This window comes from Neolamprologus multifasciatus, chromosome 1 (assembly GCF_963576455.1).
Source record: "Neolamprologus multifasciatus chromosome 1, fNeoMul1.2, whole genome shotgun sequence".
In the NCBI taxonomy this organism is placed as follows: domain Eukaryota; kingdom Metazoa; phylum Chordata; class Actinopteri; order Cichliformes; family Cichlidae; genus Neolamprologus; species Neolamprologus multifasciatus.
In genome coordinates, this window is record NC_140439.1 from 21,504,079 (window position 1) to 21,525,427 (window position 21,349).

Genomic DNA, 21,349 nt, shown 5'->3' on the forward strand with positions numbered 1-21,349 from the left:
TCAAGTACACAGGATCAAAAGAGAAGAAATGGGAGACTAGAGCAGTCGGGCAGATCAGGAGAGAAGAGAAAGCACTTACCTTCTCCTGCCAGCTCACTGTTGTCTGACTGTTTGCAGGATATTATCTTTTCGACCAGCTGGTTATAGCTGCAGTTGCCCACTGCCTTGACAATATCATGCATCTGTAATCAAAGATAAAAAGTGTGGGAAAGAACATTCAACAAGCTTTGATGTTGTTTTACTAAAAGCTGCAGAAAATCCCAAAGAAAATTTATGACAGCAGCCCCCCAAAAAGTTAACTTATTAAAATCTGTTACACTCACCTATTAAGTCTTTATACAGATTACACACTTATAAAGAACATGACCTTTCATTAACGTTTCTCAAAAGGACGATCAAATGGGAGAGTGCACTTAAAAGTTCACCTTTTAATGTCAGATCTGTTTTTGCTGTAAACATCTGCAAGTGGGAATTTATCATGACTCATAAGGACTTGGAGAACGATTAGATAAAGAAAAGCTGGTAAAATAGAACAAAAATAAAACTTTCAAAGAAAAGGTGAGCTGAAACTGGTACAAGAGTAAATTCTAATTACGTGGTAATGGAGAGGTACGGTGTGAGCTGCATTTGGAAACTAATTCCAGTAGCTTGTATTGAAATTAGGAGACTACACTCATCATTTCTGTTCATGTCCAGAATAAAGAGGTTTCTGTTAAGGTGCATGCGTTATAGTGGATGGCTCATTTTTTTAAGGGTTGGAGACCACCTCCTCTCTCTGACAGGCTCCTAAGCTATGAACCAACTCAACCTCTCAGGTCCTCTGAAGCAGAACAAATGATTGTTCTCCGACTCTCCCCTGATACTGGAGACGCTGCTGGAACAAGCAACCACATCGTGCTCTGATAATATTGGCACACATTTTGGACGAGTTTAAAACCAAATGAAAAACATTCTTGTTCATCTGTTTAATTGTCATTTCTTTTATCCAATTATTTTTAACATTATTGTTTTTCTCTTCACAAATCTAATAATAATACCCTAAGACTAAAGTCTTTGTGCTCCAGGTGCCCCCACTGAATGTATTATAAATTGGTTTCTAAAGCTTAATCCACCACCACAAAACATATGGCAGTAAAAGCATGCAAACATATAAATTTAGCTAAAAGTCATTGAAGCTACAAAATCTCTGTTTTATAAAGCTTTTTAACTCTGCAATGGCCTCATAATTACAACAAGGTTATTCAATCCACATCTCTTTCTATTCTTTTTGGCACATTTTTTTGTTTAATCATTTATTAATTTCCTCCCTGTTTGTGGGGTTAATCAGAACAATTTGTTTTTATGCTCTTGTTTTGAAATATTAATTTTTAAAGTGTCATATCGAGGATGTAAAGTCATGTGGCATGCAAATAAAGAAAAGCATGACCTGTTGAAATGTAAAACTGCTTTAAAATGATGCTGCACTGTATGAGATGTTAGAATAAAGCACACATTAAAAAACAAAAAAGGGGGCAAGTCAATACATGGAGACATGTGAACATGAAAGAGGATGTGCTGAAGTTCAAACTGAGCATCAGAATGGGAATAAAAGGTGATTTAAGTGACTGTGGTTGTGGCAGATGGGCTGATGTGAGTATTTCAGAAACTGTTGAATTACTGAGATGTTCCCACACAACTACTGTATCTCGAGGTTTACAAGCCTGAAAAAGAGAAAATATCCTCGGACCTGCAGTTCTCTAGCTGAAAATGTCTTCAATATGATAGGAAGGCAACACTACCTCAACTAACCATTCATTACACCCAATGTATGCAGAAGAGCATCTTTTAATGCACAGCATGTAAAACCTTGAAGCAGATGGGCTACAGCAGCAGAAGACCCAGGTGCTGCTTCTGTTAGCTAAGAACTGAAAATTGAAGCTACAATTTGCAGGGGACCACCAAAATTGGAAAAATCCACAGGAACTGTGGTACACATAATCATAATATCATAACAATATGGACCAAAATCTCAGAGAAATGTTTTCATCAGCTTGTTTAAATATATGCCATAAAGAAGTAGTTTTGGAGGCAAAAACGGATCCAACCTGGTAGTACAAAGGTGCATCTAATAAAGTGTACGAAGCAGTAGCAGTTTGTCTTTGTAATAAGTTGGAACAAGACTACTTAATTGGACTACAACTAAAATGAATTCAACCTCCAATGTATATGTGTGGAGAAAAAAAAAAAAAAACAGAAAACTGAGAGAATCCTTCAGTATTCATATTATGTTGAAGATTAAAAAAAAGAAGAAAAAGAAAACAGGCCGATTTCTATGGCAGTAAAGGCAAAAAAAAGATCCATCTCACCTGGGGGTCAACCAGCCAGCCGTGGTAAAGAGGGATGTCCAGCAGATCAAACACAATGCATTCTGGGGTGTACTCAAAGACTCGCACCCCGGTGAACTTCACGTTCACGTCTAGACCTGTCTGCAGCTTATGCAACACTGCCATGGCATCACTCATGTTCTAGAAAACAGAAAGGACACAGCGCAGCAGCGTGAGACACAGATGTTATACAAATAAAATTGAACTGATCAGAAAAAAATGCAAGTAATCACAACAGAAGACATATTTGCGTGTGCAATTTAAAAATGTTACAGTGCCACGAGCTACATCCTCTTTTACTGCTTTTACCTGTAACACTAATCCTTGTTGTTTGCACAGTCAACATTGCTGGGGTCCTCGTGGATCAATTTCTAGAACTTTAAAATATACCATTAGCTGTCACTTACACCAATACAAAAACCTTCTTTCATGTAGTTTTGTCAGATCACATTATTTTATTGTAGTGGAATTATTTTCATCTATACCGCTCTTTTTTTTTGCTCAATAAGTCAACTTCATGCAATTAAATATTGCTGTGATTATTTCACGCCGTAACAAACCACACACAGTTCATCTTTTCATCTAAACTCAACGACATCACTATGTTTTAAGCGGCTAATAATAATATTTTATTTTTTCCTTTCAAAAATTCAAGTAAAGCAGATTTTTACTTTTTGTTTGCTTGCAGCAGTTGGTAAGATCAACTTTAAATGTCTTTTCTTCCCTCAATGTGTCATGTCTTTATGACCAGATGATGGGAGATGACTCACTGGAGCCGAAAGATGCACTGACGTCACTTTTTTGCATGATACCACCCCCCTGCCGCTATCACACTGTGACAAAACAAACCCACTGTGGCTGCTATGAACGGACTGAGCTGTGATACCAGGAGGCGAAAAAAATACAAACAAAAAAAAGTTCTGAAAAAGTAAAAAAAAACTGAATCCACATCCATCTATCTTTCAGATTAGATCATGTTTTATGCCGTGTACCCGACAGTAGTGGCTGGGCACAGAAACCAGGAGAGAATCAGAGGCTACTGATTTGTACAAGGTGTGGTAAATGGGCTGTATTTATATTGTACTTTTCTATGCTTAAAAAAAAAAAGCTTAAGATGCTCAAAGTGCATAGTGGTCTATGTTTTTTAAGCTACACCTGTCTCACCCACACGCACTGGTGGATGTATCAAATTTGGATTTAGCATCTTATTGAAGATCTTTAATATGGACACTGGAGGAGCTGGGAATTGAACCTATGGAACTACAAACCTTTAACCCCCAAATAGAGAGCACAAACTGGCATTCTAGGTATAACAGTTAAATCCTGGAAAACCTGGATGACTGAGCCTATTTGTCAGATATGACCGGTCCCAGTTGTAGTAAGTTTGTGAATAGAGTTCCATGTCATTGTGTTTCACCTGTGCGCTTAATTTTCCATCATAAAACAGAGTGTTGATTTGCTTTATTTTGCTTCAGTTTTCCCTCACCCACTTCTCAGTGTATTCTAGTTAAAATGTTCTTAAAGTCGAGTTTAAATTCTTAATAGCTTACCCATGTTTTAAAAGTGCTTTACATAAGTCAGTGCACAGTGGCAGATCCTTTAGAGGCACAGAAAAAAGGGTGAATGCAGCAGTGGACAAAGCTTTCAACATTTAAATTCCTGTAAAAAATAAGATTTCTTATTTAGTTCCTCTTGTAATGAGTGGGCTGAGTTTTTCAAGATCTGCTTGAGAGAAAAATGGGAAATTCTGGCATATTTCTCAGTTGAAAAAAGTTTTATGTCAAAACAAAACTGAGTTAAAAATCACAGATTGATTATGAGCAAAATTCTTGATGTTGGAGGACAGATTTCTAAGGTCATTGATTCATTAATTTTTAAACAAGTTACAGGTCAGGTATGTGAAGAGTGGTGGATAAAAGGACCTTAAATTTGGAATCGGTAGTTCAAGATTGATTGTTTCACAGCAGTTACACTATGAAGTGCAAACAAAACGAAACAAAACACCTGTTTATGTTCAACTCCTTGAACATAAACCCACAGGAAGGTCTTGGATTTTGTGTAAACGCAACCTAAAAACATAGTTCACAGGTGAGAAAACAGGGAGGCCTGAAGCTAAACCGTAACCTAGTTGTTGTGTTTTCATAGAGATCTGCATTCAAACCCTGCACACTCTTCTTGCCCATGGACTACACAATCACTGCACAGAGGCTGCAGCCCAGATACCATCTAATAAGCAACATAAGAAGAAAATAAGGCCTAACAGGCAGAGAGCGGGATCCCTGCAGAAAAAGCCCAAACAAACTGACAGTCGTATGAATGAGATGGCATCATTTTGCATGAGATTCAAATTGTTTCAGTCACATCCTGCATATTAGAACCTGACTGAGAGCTTGTATGCCACTGCTATTTTTAAATTAAAGCCAAATCCAACAGTACTGAGAAAAACGTCGTCTTTTACACTGATAAGAAAACCTCTGACTATAGAGGAATTAATCTCTATGTGTGCGCCTGTACTCCGCTTTTGTTGACAACTGCTCATCCTCTTTTCTTCACACTTAGCAGGTGTACGGTTGGGGACCCAAGGAAATGCCATGCTTGGTGTAAAGTTGTCTGAATGAGCTGCCCTAATATAGATAGTTAAATGTTGTGGTTTTTGTTATGCTTTAACAACACCATGTTTTTAATAATGACTTCCTCGGGATGCTGCTCGTTCTAAACGCAAAGCATTCGCACACATTTTTCCACCTACTGTGAAGTTGTTTGGGAGGCCATCTTTAGTAACTATCAGCTGTTCCGCAATCTTCACACACTCCCACACCCCGTCCTCTTTACAGTAATGTTTTAGGTGTGTGCTAGCTCTTTTCCTCCTTTGTTATTGCAGCACACATACACACGATGATCCACAGCACATGGCTGACCCTGATCCGTGTGCTATAGATACATAAAAAAGGCTTTTCTGATAAAGTAATACAAAAACATGTTTTAAGTATATTTCAAACAAATATCAGCAAATCTTTATTTTTTTTCTCACATTTAGAAAGAAAAATTTTAATAGAAAAGTCTCTGGTTGTAATTCTCATTGGCCATGTTTTGACTGGTGGATTTTCATTATCTCTGTAGAGTAAAAAGGTTTTAAAGCAGGCACAAATACATCGTGCGTAAGTGGAAAATCCTTTTCTGCGGATCCGACTGGCATTCTTTCTTTATCGGTAAGAGAGGATTTAATTAGAAAACCAGCCTTTTTACTTCACCGTATAAATATTAGAGCAAATACTCTATATACATAACTGCACCACACACCTGAGGACCCAATGAGAGAGACTAATTCCTGCACTCAGCCTCAGAGCAATGTTTCCCAGCTGGCACTAAACCTCTCCTGCCATTTAACTCTGAAATCAAGATAAGCCTCGCAGCTGAGCCCGACAACTCTATTATGAGTGTATAGTGTGTTCTATGGGAAGATAAAAAAAAAAAAAAGTTCCACAAACCAAAAACCAATTACCACCGTCACACAAACCAGAAAGATAAATACGAGCCTACAAAGTGGAGATTTATTTGCATTTTTCAGTTTTTAAATTCTAATATTAAATGATTAAACCCCATTTATTTTCTCTCAGTTGTATTGCATTATAAAAATGCCTTCATATGTTTAATCAGTTAAAAACTTATCTTGTCCAAACTAATAATAATAGTAATTCCAAGCAGCTGTAGGGAAAATGCTTCCAAATGAATTATAGAAATGTTTTCTAAGGGTTTTGTCTGACACAAATCAATTTTATTACTTTGGACATGACTTTGCACACATTTTCCATAAAACTATGAATAAAACATGGTCTTACTATTATGAACTAGTTTGAATCACTATGCAAATGGAAAACTTTATTTCTGTGATACACCACATCCCAATATGCAAGCATCGAAATGTCTTCATGTTTTCAGGGCAGTTTGTGTGGACTCAGGGGTGACCGGCGGTGTCAAACATAAAGCCCAGGGGTTAGAACCAGCCCTGGTAAAGACTCCAATCTGGCCCACTGGATAGTTTTGAAAAATGTGAAGGAGGGGATAAATTTTGGACTTTTAACTGTAAAAGACCTCCCCGCAAAGCCATTTATACCACACCACACTAAATAAGTAATAGACAAACAATAAAAAGGCAGAAAAATTCCCACTATCTAATACAGAAATATCTTTCCTTTTTTCCCCTGTTTTTCCCACAATGGCTTCAGAGTATTTTCTGTGAAGTGCTTTGACATCCCCCTGCTAGCGATAGGATCGTGTCCAATAAGCGCTGGGCTGCTCCAGCTTTGACCCTTTGGTGCACAGAGCTGAGGTGGAAAGCCCACAGCTGGCTCATCTAAGTGTGTGGATTAGGATGCTTATAAGCGGCAGTGATGGGAGGATTAGCAGGGATGTGTAATGGACCACATCTCCTCATTTTAGGGCAGAGAGCTCCAACAGCAGATGAGCGCTCGTGGATCAGATGATTAGCACTGCATTACGCACACGTTCATCTAGCCCCGCCGTGTTACACTTCCACAGCGTAACATTAGCGTGGTACTCTGCTGGGGCCTTGCAGTTTGTTTGTTTTTTACACAGTCTAAGCAAAGGTGTCTAAGGGCAGGCCTCTCTGCTTCTCTCTCTGAGCACATGAGGGACTTTGTTCCCAAAAGGATTTCTTTTCTTAAGATGAAGGTCCCAATTAAGAACAGAACACATGTAGCCGTTCCCACTTTACAACATAATGAAGCCAAGAAATCACCGTGACACCAGTCATGCAGAAACAATAAGAAGATGCTCGCTTTATTTCTAGATTTGAAAGAACATAAAATCTGATTGTTACTGTGAAGAAACACAACTGAGCACCAGGTTCTGGTAGAAATATAAAGGGTGTATGAAAAAGAAAGTCCAATTTTAAAGTGCTATAATTATGCAGCCCTTCCAAGACCAGTAACGATCAAAACACATACTGTTAGAAAGATGGGATTTGTGACTTTCATGTGGTTGTTGGTAGGTAACATAACAACAACAGCAACTCCAGAGATGATTTCAAAAGTAGGGACGAGTCTGAGAACTGTATGCCGTGTGTCTGGAGGGAAACAGCACTAATGACTTTATACTTTGTAATCAGCTGTGTTTTAAAAATTACTACAAAGCTTCTATGTCTATTACTTTAAAAAAAAAAAAAAGCGCTATGAAATCAGAGGATGCACTGTACATTTTATGTCACTGTGAAGCAAACAGAGAATAGTGAATACAGCTGTCAGATATTTGTTGTGTGTGTAAGCTGATGCATATTTTATGGGTCTGCCTGCAGTCATCTGTGTACATCTACATGCCAGATAAATCTTTATACATATACACAATAGATCTTTGAACCTAAAAAACATCAGTCAATGAATGGAGGCCAGCAGCCTCCGAAGTCTTACATAATGTCATGACCCATTAGTTTGAGGTGTTAATTATTAACAGTTTACAAGACGGTAATGTCCCACAAAGTGGGACACACTTTTTGTGCTGGCTCACATCTGCAGCGTTTGATACTCAATATTTTGGTCATCGGATTCAAGACAAATCTAGATCTGTCTAAATCATGGGGGGAATATTTCTTTTTTCCAACAGAGCAGAAAAGCAAACCAGGTCCTAAAAGAAATCAGTTTCTTTCTGACAGTGTCAAAGCATCAAGCTTCATAGAGATACATTTTTTGCAAAGGAGCCCTCGCAATGGATTACACTAGATTGTACAAACACATTTAAGAAAGAATTTACTGAAATTTAATGGAAAAAACTAAACAAAACAAATAAAGATGACACATCAAACATTGAGAAATTTGACACTAATTAGTAGATGACAGGTCCAGACAGCAGGGAGGCCAGCTTAGCACAACAGTGTAACTGCAATATGTGTGGTTTTCCACCGTTTTCACTAAAGCCAAGCACGGATTCACTGAGTCTGGATGAAACTTGTTTAGCTTTAATGGTGCCTTCACAAATGTGTGAGTTAACCAAGCTGTGTGCTCTGATGCATCCACAGAGGGTCACTCTCCTTGTTAGCTCACAGGATGCAGCCTTTAGGATTTTTTTCATGGATAAACTTCCTGTGGCCTAAAGGTCACTGCCATTCAACCTCGTTTTTAAACTGTCCCCTGCATACAAGACTCATTAAATATTAAATACCCAAACTCTCAGTTGTTAAAATATTTAAGAAAAACTGACCATTACCGCAAATATACTCAGCCTCTATTCGTATTGATTCAATTCAATTTTATTTATACAGCCCCAAATCACAACAACAGTCGCCTCAAGGCGCTATATACAGTGGGGCAAAAAAGTATTTAGTCAGCCACCGATTGTGCAAGTTCCCCCACTTAAAATGATGACAGAGGTCAGTAATTTGCACCAGAGGTACACTTCAACTGTGAAAGACAGAATGTGAAAAAAAAAATCCATGAATTCACATGGTAGGATTGGTAAAGAATTTATTCGTAAATCAGGGTGGAAAATAAGTATTTGGTCAATAACAAAAATACAACTCAATACTTTGTAACATAACCTTTGTTGGCAATAACAGAGGTCAAACGTTTACTATAGGTCTTTACCAGGTTTGCACACACAGTAGCTGGTATTTTGGCCCATTCCTCCATGCAGATCTTCTCAAGAGCAGTGATGTTTTGGGGCTGTCGCCGAGCAACACGGACTTTCAACTCCCGCCACAGATTTTCTATGGGGTTGAGGTCTGGAGACTGGCTAGGCCACTCCAGGACTTTCAAATGCTTCTTACGGAGCCACTCCTTTGTTGCCCGGGCGGTGTGTTTTGGATCATTGTCATGTTGGAAGACCCAGCCTCGTTTCATCTTCAAAGTTCTCACTGATGGAAGGAGGTTTTGGCTCAAAATCTCACGATACTTGGCCCCATTCATTCTGTCCTTAACACGGATCAGTCGTCCTGTCCCCTTGGCAGAAAAACAGCCCCATAGCATGATGTTTCCACCCCCATGCTTCACAGTAGGTATGGTGTTCTTGGGATGCAACTCAGTATTCTTCTTCCTCCAAACACGACGAGTTGAGTTTATACCAAAAAGTTCTACTTTGGTTTCATCTGACCACATGACATTCTCCCAATCCTCTGCTGTATCATCCATGTGCTCTCTGGCAAACTTCAGACGGGCCTGGACATGCACTGGCTTCAGCAGCGGAACACGTCTGGCACTGCGGGATTTGATTCCCTGCCGTTGTAGTGTGTTACTGATGGTGACCTTTGTTACTTTGGTCCCAGCTCTCTGCAGGTCATTCACCAGGTCCCCCCGTGTGGTTCTGGGATCTTTGCTCACCGTTCTCATGATCATTTTGACCCCACGGGATGAGATCTTGCGTGGAGCCCCAGATCGAGGGAGATTATCAGTGGTCTTATATGTCTTCCATTTTCTGATGATTGCTCCCACAGTTGATTTTTTCACACCAAGCTGCTTGCCTATTGTAGATTCACTCTTCCCAGTCTGGTGCAGGTCTACAATTCTTTTCCTGGTGTCCTTCGAAAGCTCTTTGGTCTTGGCCATGGCGGAGTTTGGAGTCTGACTGGTTGAGGCTGTGGACAGGTGTCTTTTATACAGATGATGAGGTCAAACAGGTGCCATTTCATACAGGTAACGAGTGGGGGACAGAAAAGCTTCTTACAGAAGACGTTACAGGTCTGTGAGAGCCAGGGATTTTCCTTGTTTGAGGTGACCAAATACTTATTTTCCACTCTGATTTACGAATAAATTCTTTACAAATCCTACCATGTGAATTCATGGATTTTTTTTTTTTTCACATTCTGTCTCTCACAGTTGAAGTGTACCTCTGGTGCAAATTACTGACCTCTGTCATCATTTTAAGTGGGGGAACTTGCACAATCGGTGGCTGACTAAATACTTTTTTGCCCCACTGTATTGTAAGGTAGACCCTACAATAATACATACAGAGAGTTAGTTTAGTTTTAAGATCTGGCCCCTGGTTTATTTTTAGTATTAGACAACTTTTCTACATTTTTGTTCTCCTTCTGTTGACATTTTTGAAACATGCTGCTTGCATCCAATTCAAAATAACCATATACATAAAATGTTTTTTCAGTTGGTACTTTACTCTAGTTGTTATAAATTACAAGGTTGAAAAGACCTGCAAATTACCTTTTACACAACAAACCTGATAAACTGGCAACTCTGCGTACACATTCATTTCTCATCTTTTAATTAGATAGAGCCTACTGGGATTAAATCAGGCTCTGATACCACAACCCACACAACTGAGAGCATACTATCTGCACTACATAAGGACCTCCATAAACCTTATAAACTGGGCTGTATGATTTTTTTTTTATTGTAACTTATTCTATCTATTATCTAAAGTTTATTAACTACAGTCAATGCTGGCTTATTTAGACAGAGATTTCAAACAAACCACACACAAATATTCTGCCTTCATTAATGAAAAATCCACACTTAAGGGCATATAGAAATTCAGAGTCATGCTACAGCTGCTGGGACTGTACCTGCTTCACTCAGCGCAAAATACTTGTGAACAATGATCGATACTATGAATGACACTAAATAAGAACAAGAGAGGATGCTTAAACCCAGCCCCCTTCCTTCAGTGATTGTGGATGAATCACGGTGTTGAGCTGGGTCCACTGAGACGAAAGCCTAGCAAAACTACACTCACTTCCTCAGCTTCCCCGAGTAAATATTTAACAATAGCTAAAGAGCAGCCGTGCATCTGCTATTTTAATCCGCATGCACTCCTGCGACAGATGATGACTTTTAAGCGGAATTTATAAATAGAATTACTTCGGTTATGAACTCCTAGCATCCTTTTCAAAGTCAGGGTAAATCATAATTTCCAGCTTCCAAGAAGCCTTGGCCGCTGTAGTCTCCACATACTGTGTCAACCAGCCCAACCGCAAACGCAGGCGGCAAACGGACACAAGGACACCCACATGCAAAACAGCTCCCAGGCCAGTATCTAGGATTAGACCACCATAATAACTATGCAACGCATACCCTGACCACTCCCTTACTCTGAATGCTGAGGACACTGCTGATTTATTTAAGAGGTTGTATTTCAGCTCAACTTAAATTTAGAAAGGTCGCTCCAGAGAGCTTCTATGAAGAAACTATGTGCATTATTTTTGCCCTTTCTGAATGAGGGACAAGTGTGGCTTGAAATCATTCACAGATGTGCTGGTGCTCTGCCACGCAAATGGAGAAGAGGCAGGGCCCCTCCCACACTCTGAGGCAGGCAGTGGAGATGGTAGGAAGCAAGGGAACCACAGCTCCATCTCCAAGAGCCTCTCACTGTGAGCCACACACATACAGCCTCAGTAATAGCCGGGAGCTGAACTTACCCAAGCGTCTCTAAGCATTTACTGCCATGTGAAACAACATAATCTGACACTGTGGACCCTTTTTGTTCCCTGGGCCTTGCAAGACACATCTTATGTAACATACAGAGCAATGGAAGGAAAAAGAAAAGCTGGGCTGCAGTCGTATGTATGCAGTTTGCAATCAACTCGACCCTTATTACCATATTATGGAACATCCGCTGCCCTTCTCTGCTATGTCAATGCAAATGTGCAAACCCGTTGTAGTTTAAACAAGCAGCTACACGGGGTGTTGGCAGGACATGAGACACAGCAGCGCGGCAGTGTCGTCACTGTAGTAAAAAGAAATCTCAATAAAGACAGCGAGCAGAGCAGATAGCTCGTGTTAAATGTGCACATTTGTCGTTTCAACAGAGGGGGTGAGAAGAGAGCAAGAAAGTGAGAGCTAACTCATCCAAAACAGCCCTCGCTCCTCCTCAAGCACTGTGAACAGTCAGCAGCTTACTAATACACACACATAAGCAAAAACACACGCCTGCTTAGGTATGAGTCAGGCCTTACCTGCTCATAGTTTAACCGCTGAGCTTCTGATATCTCTTTAGGTTTGGTTTCCAGGATGTAGTCACCTGAAGAGAGAGAGAGAGAAAGAGAGCGATATTGGCAGATATGTCGAGTCATATTCCGGAGCAACGCAATTACTATCTGGATTGGAACTCATTACATGGAGTAAAGATTGTAACAGATGTTGTGAACTGTTTCTAGTGCTCACTAGTAGATTTTGCACTGGTCGGCTGTATCCCAAAAAAAGGTCTGTGACAAATATGGAGGATGAGCTGAATCTCGGTCATCTGTGGCGTCACCTGAAAGCTCCGCTGACTCACCTCTATGGCAATACAGGCTGTGCCAGAGGGCAGAGCCTGGCAGATGTCTGGCTCCTCTTTTATTTATTTATTTTTGCCCTGATCAGTACTACCAACATGCAAGTCTTCACTCAACAAACGGAGACTTTACAGTACATCAGCTGTAGACAGATAAGTTTCAAGATGCGCCAAAAACACAGCTGACCGTTACATCTCAAGACAAAGGTTTCCGCTCGTTGCTAATTGTCTTGTTTTTCATTAGGATCTCACTGATGAACATTTTCACCATTGCAAATACATTCTTCCCCTCGCTGTGAATGTTTTACTGCCGTCTACTCCTTACTTTTAAAACTCTTGAGCAAGTGCTTTTCAAAAATGTTTCACAAAGAATCATAAATTTATTAGGAACTGGCAGGAGTATCGTGCTGCACTGTCAACACATATTTTCCCTGAGAACTGCTCAGAGGAACGCCATGGACGTCTTGTTGACAACATCTATATTAAGTGAAAACAGCTACACGTTTAGGATAAAAACTGCTTTCATATGCATCTTCCTCAAACAGAACAAGTGGAATACATCCAATAAAAAGAGCCTCTTAAGCTTCCTTTTGTGTGATTAGTGCTTTATAATTGTAATGACGCAGTGGTTTCTTTGTGCGTATGCTGTGGGAAATAACTGCCCAGTTCTGAACTTGGCTTTTGAGTAAAAAGAAATAAAAATACAAAGCTCAGCAAAGGCTTGTTACGTTCTTCAACCTTTATTGGGACTTGTGATATCGTGTGCCAAATGCATGCTTCACAAACAAACCGGAAAAGCAAGCGGATGCATTCACTCGGGCTTGGTATAGCCCTGCTGCCGTCTTCTACAACTGTAAAACACAAGCTTTCATTTCACAAAATGTTTGATCAGACAGTAGCCTAAAAACCACCTCTGTCTTACTTGCTGAACTGGACAGCCTTGACAAGATTTTAGTGCAAGTCAAGATTTTTTCCAGCAGGGGGCCTGCCAGCTGACTGCTTTTACTACAGCAAGTCCACAACTGGGAAAACCCCTCACTGCTGACCTGTTGACTCACTGATCCCTGACAGTCACTTAATATCTGTATCTATTTGCCGGATCTCTGGCATGCTACGTTGCTTACTCGTGAGCTGTGACACTCAACCATCAGCCTTTTAAAAACACCACTTCTGAGCTTGGTGTTTACGTGTTACGACAAAGAGGCTATCCAGAAGCCCCTTAACGCTACGCAAGACTGTGTGTACCGCAATTATGTGCAAGCACGAGGTACCACACACACACAACAATTTTAAATGCACATAGTGATCAGGCCGCACAAATCTGCCACTGTCTGTCAGTGTGATCAACAGAGACGAGGTATGTCTCACACACAAGTAATCCTAGTAAATCTGTTGTAAAACCTTACGTGGATCATTGTGCACTGGAGAGTGACACAAGTGTAGATCAGTGACTCTACCTCTGAAGAGCCCCTTGCTAATGTGACACTTTATTTTGATATTTGAAGTTTAATTTTAGTTATGAATGACAGGACACAGCTCCTGTTTCCTCTGCAGCAGCACGAGACTGGCTGATGGGGGATTCCCCTGTTCTGCTCTCTTCCTCTGATGACTGAGGTTATATATATATATATATATATATATATAGTACAGTACAAATATTTACAGTACATGTACCGTCGTTACGTATTTAAAATGCAAAATATGAGTAACTGTATTCCGTTACAGTTACCGTTTAAAAGGTGGTATTCAGAATACAGTTACTTTGTTGAAATAAAGGGATTACACGGCGGTCTTTTCCTGTTTCATATGTTAGGCTATGCTCTCTCTATTTTTGGTAATTCCACACTGGTGGAAACCCAAACAAAACACGCATTAAGAGGCTCTAATGCCTGTGTCTCAATCTCGCGGCTCATGTCACCTCTACTTGCGGCCCGCATAATGACGTAAAGAAATATTTTTAAAAATGATTTAATATGAAGGCAATAGACAGAGTGTTACAGGCATCGCCCTAAAGAATGTATCCTCATGGGCAGTGTAGTCCGTGCTGCAGGTGAATGGACTGCCATAACCCGTTATGTGTGAGCGAGGGAGGGAGGAAAAAGGAGAAAAGTACGAGTTGTCACAGAGCAGAAGCTGGGAGATGGAAGCATGTAAATATAATAATAACCACTGCAGCCAATAAAGAGTGTCTGACAAGCCCAGTTGTAGTAAGCTATTAAGACTGGACTGTACACTGCGTTCTTGTTTTCTCCGAAACAATAAATTCCTTTGGAGCAGCCTTTCAACGCCTCTCTCTGTCTCTCGCTAGCAAAGTTGACCCACACAGCAAAGTAAAGCCAGTTTTCGGCTACGAGCCCGACACAAACCCGACGTATTAGCCAGAGGATTCTTTACCTCGGTTCGACCTGTTTTATATACGCGCGGAATAGTTTTCTATATCGCTGCAAAAAAGTGCAGCCTTACCTAATGTCCACCCTACTGTTACTCATTTTATGTTAAGATTTAAACATCCAGTTGGTATTGGTATGGCAAATAACCCTCAATAAATCACACAGCAATAGTACATTCATGTAGTTGTAAAAAGCATGACAATATATTAAGTAATCCAAAGTATTCAGAATACTCTCATTGAGTAACGGAACGGAATACGTTACAAAATACATTTTGGGGCATGTATTCTGTAATCTGTAGTGGAATACATTTTAAAAGTAACCTTCCCAACACTGTATATGACCTTTAAGTATGTAACCACTCATTAGAGAGGACATGAAACACAAGGACGTTGATGAGGGCACTGAAACTCAGTGGCTTTGCAGGCTTCTATGTTTACAAGTGCATGGACTCATGGGCGGCACTCCAAATACAGGTTAGTGTGATGCTGTAGGAGCAGCCCAAGATACTGCTACTGGATTATGCTGCTTTTTGGACTTGTCACTGAACACACATGGGAGATTAAGTGCTGTCAGGATTACAAAGACTTACCGAGATACTCCATCAGTTGCTCAGCAGTTATAATTTCCATCATAGGTGGCATCTTAACCTGCAACAGACGTATGCAGAGCCATAGTTCATTAGTAATTTTTAAAAACAACAGCGGGAAAAATATGTAAAAGATACGTACATCATATATCCTGTAAGCACTTAAGGTGTTTGGGCATGATGGTTTAACTAGTGAAATCACGTAAAGACGTGTCTTGGCTAAAATTAATTTTTAAAAAAAAGGTAATGCAGAGCGATGAGACTGACTTGTGTTATTAAGTTAAGTCTTAATACACACTTTTTCTTTATAAAGGCATGAAACCTGTCAGAGCTCAGGGATGCATTAAGAAATCTGCCTAATTATATCAGTGTAAAATCAAGTTTGCATTGATCCACAGTCATTTCCAAGCCTTTACCTTCCATGCAAGCAGAAGGACATTCATGATGGCCAGTAATGGACAGGGGCCATTCTCGTTCTGGGTGATGATCGGCGTATTCTCCTCCCTCCATTTGATCCACTTAATGTGGTATATGGACTGGCCGGCGGCCCTGTCCTTCGCATATGAACTCTTTGTGCCATCAGCCCCGTACTCGTTCTGCAGGGCCAAGGCCAATCCTCTTTCCTCCAGCCCCTCACTGTTCAGGTCGGAGCTGGGGCAGGAGTTGAGGTTGGAGAAGGACTCGAGTGAATCTATGCTTCGAGACTCTCCACCGAGACTGGGATCGGGGTCACTCCCACTCGGCAATCCCTCTGATAAGGCGTTATCAGCGGGCAGCCCCGACTTGACGTTTTCTGTGTTTGCATTGTCCGGACACAGATTAGTCGGTTTGGCAAGTTTTGTCGGCTCACTTTCTCCGCTGGCGGAAACCTCAGCCTGCACATCTGCGCTCTCTTTATCGGGAGGTGAGGACGAGGCGTCGGTTTTGTTGTTTACCAACTTTGAGGCACCACCCTGGCTGTCTTCTGCAGCCACCACAGAGTCATGCCCCATCCCGTTACTGATCCGATCGGACCCCGACCACAATTCGCTCGCCTCGGCGTTCTTCTTCTTCTTCTCGTATCCCTCCTCTTGCTGCTGCTCGGGGAGGACTTCGACCACTTCTCGCACGTCAGACTTCCCGGTACTGGTACTGGACGTGACATTACTGGGAGCACCATCAGTTGTGGTGCTGATATTATAACTAACGTTAACCAAACTACAGAGAGGAGCCTCACTATTCTTGCATGTGTCGACTGTTCCTTTCACTCCAGCGACAGTAGCAGGTTCGCCCATTTCTCCCGCAATCGTAGCACACAAAGAGCTCCCGTCAGCGTCTCGATGCAAGTTTGCATTTTTCTCCATTTCGGTTTACGAGTTGTCGACAGATTTTAGCTAAATTGCAGCGATAGCTTCGGTCCCAAAGACGCCATGACAACTCTGCGAGTGACGTCATCAGAGTGAATTGCTTTCAGGCCGAACGAGGGGGGCGGCAGACAACCAACAGCCAGGCAGTGGTGCGTTTGGGTCACCTCGTATTCTGTAAACTCTAAAGCTTATCACTCACATTAAACCGTGTGACCCACTCGACGTGTTACTTAATCTACGTGTCTGCACACCATTTTACCACTGTGGTGACAAGCTTACATTTCACGCCTTAACATTTGTCTGTCATTTACTTAAAGATAAATAAATATATAAAATGTAGAATATTTCCCAGTTTGAAACTAACGTTGCGTCACAGGCAAGCTGAAAGTGAGAGCTTTGCGTTTATTTAATAAATAAATAAAAATAAAAAACATTTAGAAGTATTTGCATCAGCTGAATCACATGTAGAATAACTTAATAGTCGGGGCTGCCTTTCAAAGCGCTAAAATGTTCAGGTGGTTACTTTTACGAGTACTCGTAAATTGATAAGAGCCTGGCGTAGCCGTGACCGCTTTGCGTCCCAGTGCACGCGCATTTGTATTGCGTGATATCGCGTAGCTGGACCTCCCAGGTCCAACTTTGGTTATCGCGAGGTTGTCACTGTCTGTGAGTTTTAAAAATTCACAACAAAGTATACTTTTTATTGGATGTGTTTTATTAATTTGTTGTTTGACAGTTTAGTGTATACTTTTGTGTCTACTTTTTTAATCCTTGTCTATTTTTTAATACAAAAAGATAAATAAAAATAAATACATACATACATACATAAATAAATTTTAAAAAGCGCAAAAACAGAGTAATCTTTGAGTAGATTAAATTTTCCCACACTGGAAATTCTTGAGATAGAGCTCTGGCTGTGCAACAAAAGCCACATCTAACAGTTATAGATCCCACATGTAGTAACGTTTTATAGACACTGGGTGGGAGAAAATACTCAATCTAGCACAAGAAACGCAATTTAGGGTTTCAGCACAGATTTTACAGGCATAAATGTCTGCCACAGATAGTATTTAGTAACGTCCTATAATGGCAAAACCCAGAAAAAGCTGCAAAAGGGAAATATACAAAAAATTCTTAATAAAGTGTTATATTTGATTTGGCTCTCAATATCACAGTGGAGCTACATGAAAACGATTGTAGAAGTGGGCAGCTAAGGAAAAAGGTAGTTTTATGTGGCCATTATTATAAGTTTGACAAGTTCACACAAAAGATTATCCCTATTTTGATTTTGAAATGCGAAGTCTGCATCAAAACTGATAATTATTTATAGGCCAGTCACAGGATGTCAGTCACAGTCACTTCTGGGATGTGAAGCACCTAGATTTTGTGGTTGCAGACTGACACACCAAAAAAATGACCACATGTTATCGCCTAAAAATACAAGTGACTTACTTACGTAAACATAACCCTTGCGAATTGTATGTTAAAATTAACGGGAAAGTACATGTCAGATTATTATCATTATTTTTTTTTATTTATTTATTTTTTTTTTTTGGGGGGGGGGGGTTATATAAATTATATATTAAATATAGAGTGAATAAAATATAAATTGTATTTCTTTTGTCATCTACAGGTTAATATAAAAAGGGGAACTTCTTAACATTGCATGTTTGTTTTGTCATTTTGAGTGATGTGGCTGCCCATAATTTTCTAGTCTGCAAAAAAAACAAACAAACTTGGAAGTCCATCTCTCTCTTGTCTCAGTAATTTACAGATTTTCATTTTCAGTTCTAATTCTTTATTTGCATTGATTTCTTTGTTGTTGTTGTTACATGCCCACAAACAATATTGTGTATTGTTTTCACTTGTTTTTAGATCCTGCTATATGCGTAATCTCTCTTTTAGTATTCCAAGCCTCACCATTCTCTAATGCAAGACACTTGTGTCCCTTCAGCATTGGAAATACATCTGTCTCTTCAGCTGATCACTGATGCTGTTCTCTGAAGCCTCATCAGAAATTATCTCAACGGAAGGGCGGCTTTCAAGAAGCAATTCTTATGAAAGGGAAACAAGGAGAAAAGGCTGAGGTATGCTAGATTACACAAGAACTGAGCTGAAAATCAGTTGCAACAGGCCCGATGGAGTGAGGAATCCAAATGAGACATTTTGGGTTCAAGTCATAATTAGAGCAGCTCAGGACAGAGGTGCAACAGTGAGATGCCTGCAGTGGTTTGAGACTGTATTTCAGCCACTGCTGTTGAGAATTTGGGCAAAACTGATGAAATCATAAACACAGAAAAGTACCAAAGCATTTTTATTGGCAATGGCTTAATTTTTTAGCATGACAACGACCCCAAACACACTGTCAATGCAATAAAAATACACCTGGATAGAAAAGACACATTGCCAGTCATAGATTGGTCTACCCAGAGCCTGGATTTCAACATTAGTGAATCAGAATATAACAAATAGGTTTCATCACCCAAAGAACACTGCAGACTTTTGCGGGGTACAATAAATTGTATACACTGCAGTTAGAATAATCCTTCTGGCTGAGGTGGTACAGGTATAGAAAGCCAGTGTTTCTCTGTAATTTATATACCCTTATACTTACCTGCTGGTCCAATTACAGATGCAAGTCTATTTTACACGGTTACCATGCGGTTGCACAAAGCAATAAACAAATAAATATGTATACTGTCAAAATATTATTTCATTTTTTTCTTCAAATTGTATTTTTGTAACTTTTTTCTTTTAGTTTGTATCTACTTAATCTCGAAATAGTACTTCGAGATTCATTAGTACGTTTCAACTTCATTCTTTAAAAAAATAATTAAAAACGAATGACTAATCCTTTCTTTCCCGAGTTCTCTTTATGCTGATGTTACAGACCGGTTTGTTGCGAATCCTCGCTCTCAGAGAGCAGTCTGTGCCTTGCATGTACAGCGCAGTCTACATAGACAGAGAAACAGGAAATGTATAACTTCACTATCACAAAGTTATATCTTTAGTTTTTAAACCCGGAAATAATGTGTGCAAGCAGTAAACAGCAGATCAGTGCGTGTTTTCAGCACAGGAGCAGACACATTTTGGTGGCGTTGTGTAAAGCTCAGTAGTGTTTTGCAGTTGTTTTCACATATCTTTCAACCTACGATCACAATACTATAGAAACGCAGAACAGCGGGTGTGTCCATATCTTTTGGCCCCATACACCGGAAGGGAGTAGTGCCTGCCTGTCTGTCTCTCTCTGTTTATGACAGTGTGTAGCGCTGTTGGAGAGGTAGAACTGCCGGTGTTTGCGATGGGAGTCACAGCTAACTAGGAAGGGCGACTCTGTCTTTAAGTGTGGCAGAAATCGAAACAAGCAACTGTCAGGCGTATCGCTGTGTAGCTTCGCTGGTTAAGCGGGACTACAGGGCATTTCACTATGGAATTTGTCAAACTAATTCTTCTGTTTTGCTGCCTACACGATATTGCAGGTAAGTTTGCCGTTGACTAACAGAGAAAGTCTTTAGAGCTCGTCAGTAGAGCTAGCGCTAATCGGATCGTGTAGTTGTACTGTCGACAGTTTAACTTGCTAGCTAGCTGGCTGGCTAATGTTGTAGAGACTGCGGTTAACTTGTGTGTGCTTTTTGTTTGTGTTTTTTGTTGTTTATAGTGTGTAGTCAACCTGTATTAACTGGTTAGCTGGTTAATAAATTATGTTTGGCTGATACAGGTTAAGTACTCCTGTAGTAGAGGAGGGGGGGGGGGGGGGCTTGTCTTTCCGTCACTTGCTTAGTGGGAAATCTTTACACCGTTAACGTCTATAAACAAGAGTTTTACAGCCGAATATGTTTGTTACCATGGATATTCAGTGTCGCTAGAATAATTTGAGACTAATTTAACAAAAAACTTTCGTTTTATCGGACAGTCTGTGAAACAGTCAGTTGCATCCGTCAGAAAGGCACCTGAAGCAAAATACGGTACTTTTTTCTACTGCTGACTCAAGCATTTGGTCGAAAAGAGATGATATATATCCCGTTCTTACCATGGATGAGTAACTACCTGGGTGTAGATATATTATAAGTTTTAATATAACTTAACCACCTTACGAAACTTTGTCCAGGCCCTTCTTAATAACATATTTTCTACAGTATGTCAGATTGGTACTTTAATTGTACTTTAGGCATCAACATTTGTAAGACAAACAGAGCAAAACTGTGGTTTTGTGTAACTGGTGATATTAAAATAGATATAATTTGTGTGCAAATGATTAAAATAAAATCATCGCTAAGGGATTATTTCCAGATTTAGTACAGTTACACCACCTGCTTCACAAAACATCAAGACAGCCGAGCTTAAGCTTACAGTATAAAATGTGTGCATGTGATTAACTGCAGATACTACACCTGTGAAGTTTTCACTTATTATCTGTGAGGGCAGTGACAG

At 40.1% G+C, this 21,349-nt stretch overlaps 2 protein-coding genes across 3 annotated transcripts in view; one reads left to right on the forward strand and one right to left on the reverse strand.

Moving 5' to 3' along the window:
* Positions 1-17,047, reverse strand: part of mindy2 (MINDY lysine 48 deubiquitinase 2) — a 30,707-nt gene extending 13,660 nt beyond the window's left edge. Inside the window, exons 1-5 of one of the 2 annotated variants that reach the window (XM_085156841.1) lie at positions 15,989-17,047; positions 15,576-15,633; positions 12,277-12,341; positions 2,346-2,504; positions 80-182 (exon numbers count right to left, since the gene is read on the reverse strand). In XM_085156841.1, coding sequence (XP_085012967.1) covers positions 80-182; positions 2,346-2,504; positions 12,277-12,341; positions 15,576-15,633; positions 15,989-16,915 — 1,312 coding nt within the window. In that variant the 5' untranslated portion in view covers positions 16,916-17,047. The remainder of the gene's footprint in view (positions 1-79; positions 183-2,345; positions 2,505-12,276; positions 12,342-15,575; positions 15,634-15,988) is intronic. The other variant, XM_085156851.1, reaches the window with a different exon arrangement.
* A 2,973-nt stretch (positions 17,048-20,020) lies between these two features.
* The window catches only part of adam10a (ADAM metallopeptidase domain 10a), a 28,655-nt gene continuing 27,326 nt past the window's right edge, over positions 20,021-21,349 (forward strand). Inside the window, exon 1 of the mRNA XM_085145555.1 lies at positions 20,021-20,397. Coding sequence (XP_085001681.1) covers positions 20,346-20,397 — 52 coding nt within the window. The 5' untranslated portion in view covers positions 20,021-20,345. The remainder of the gene's footprint in view (positions 20,398-21,349) is intronic.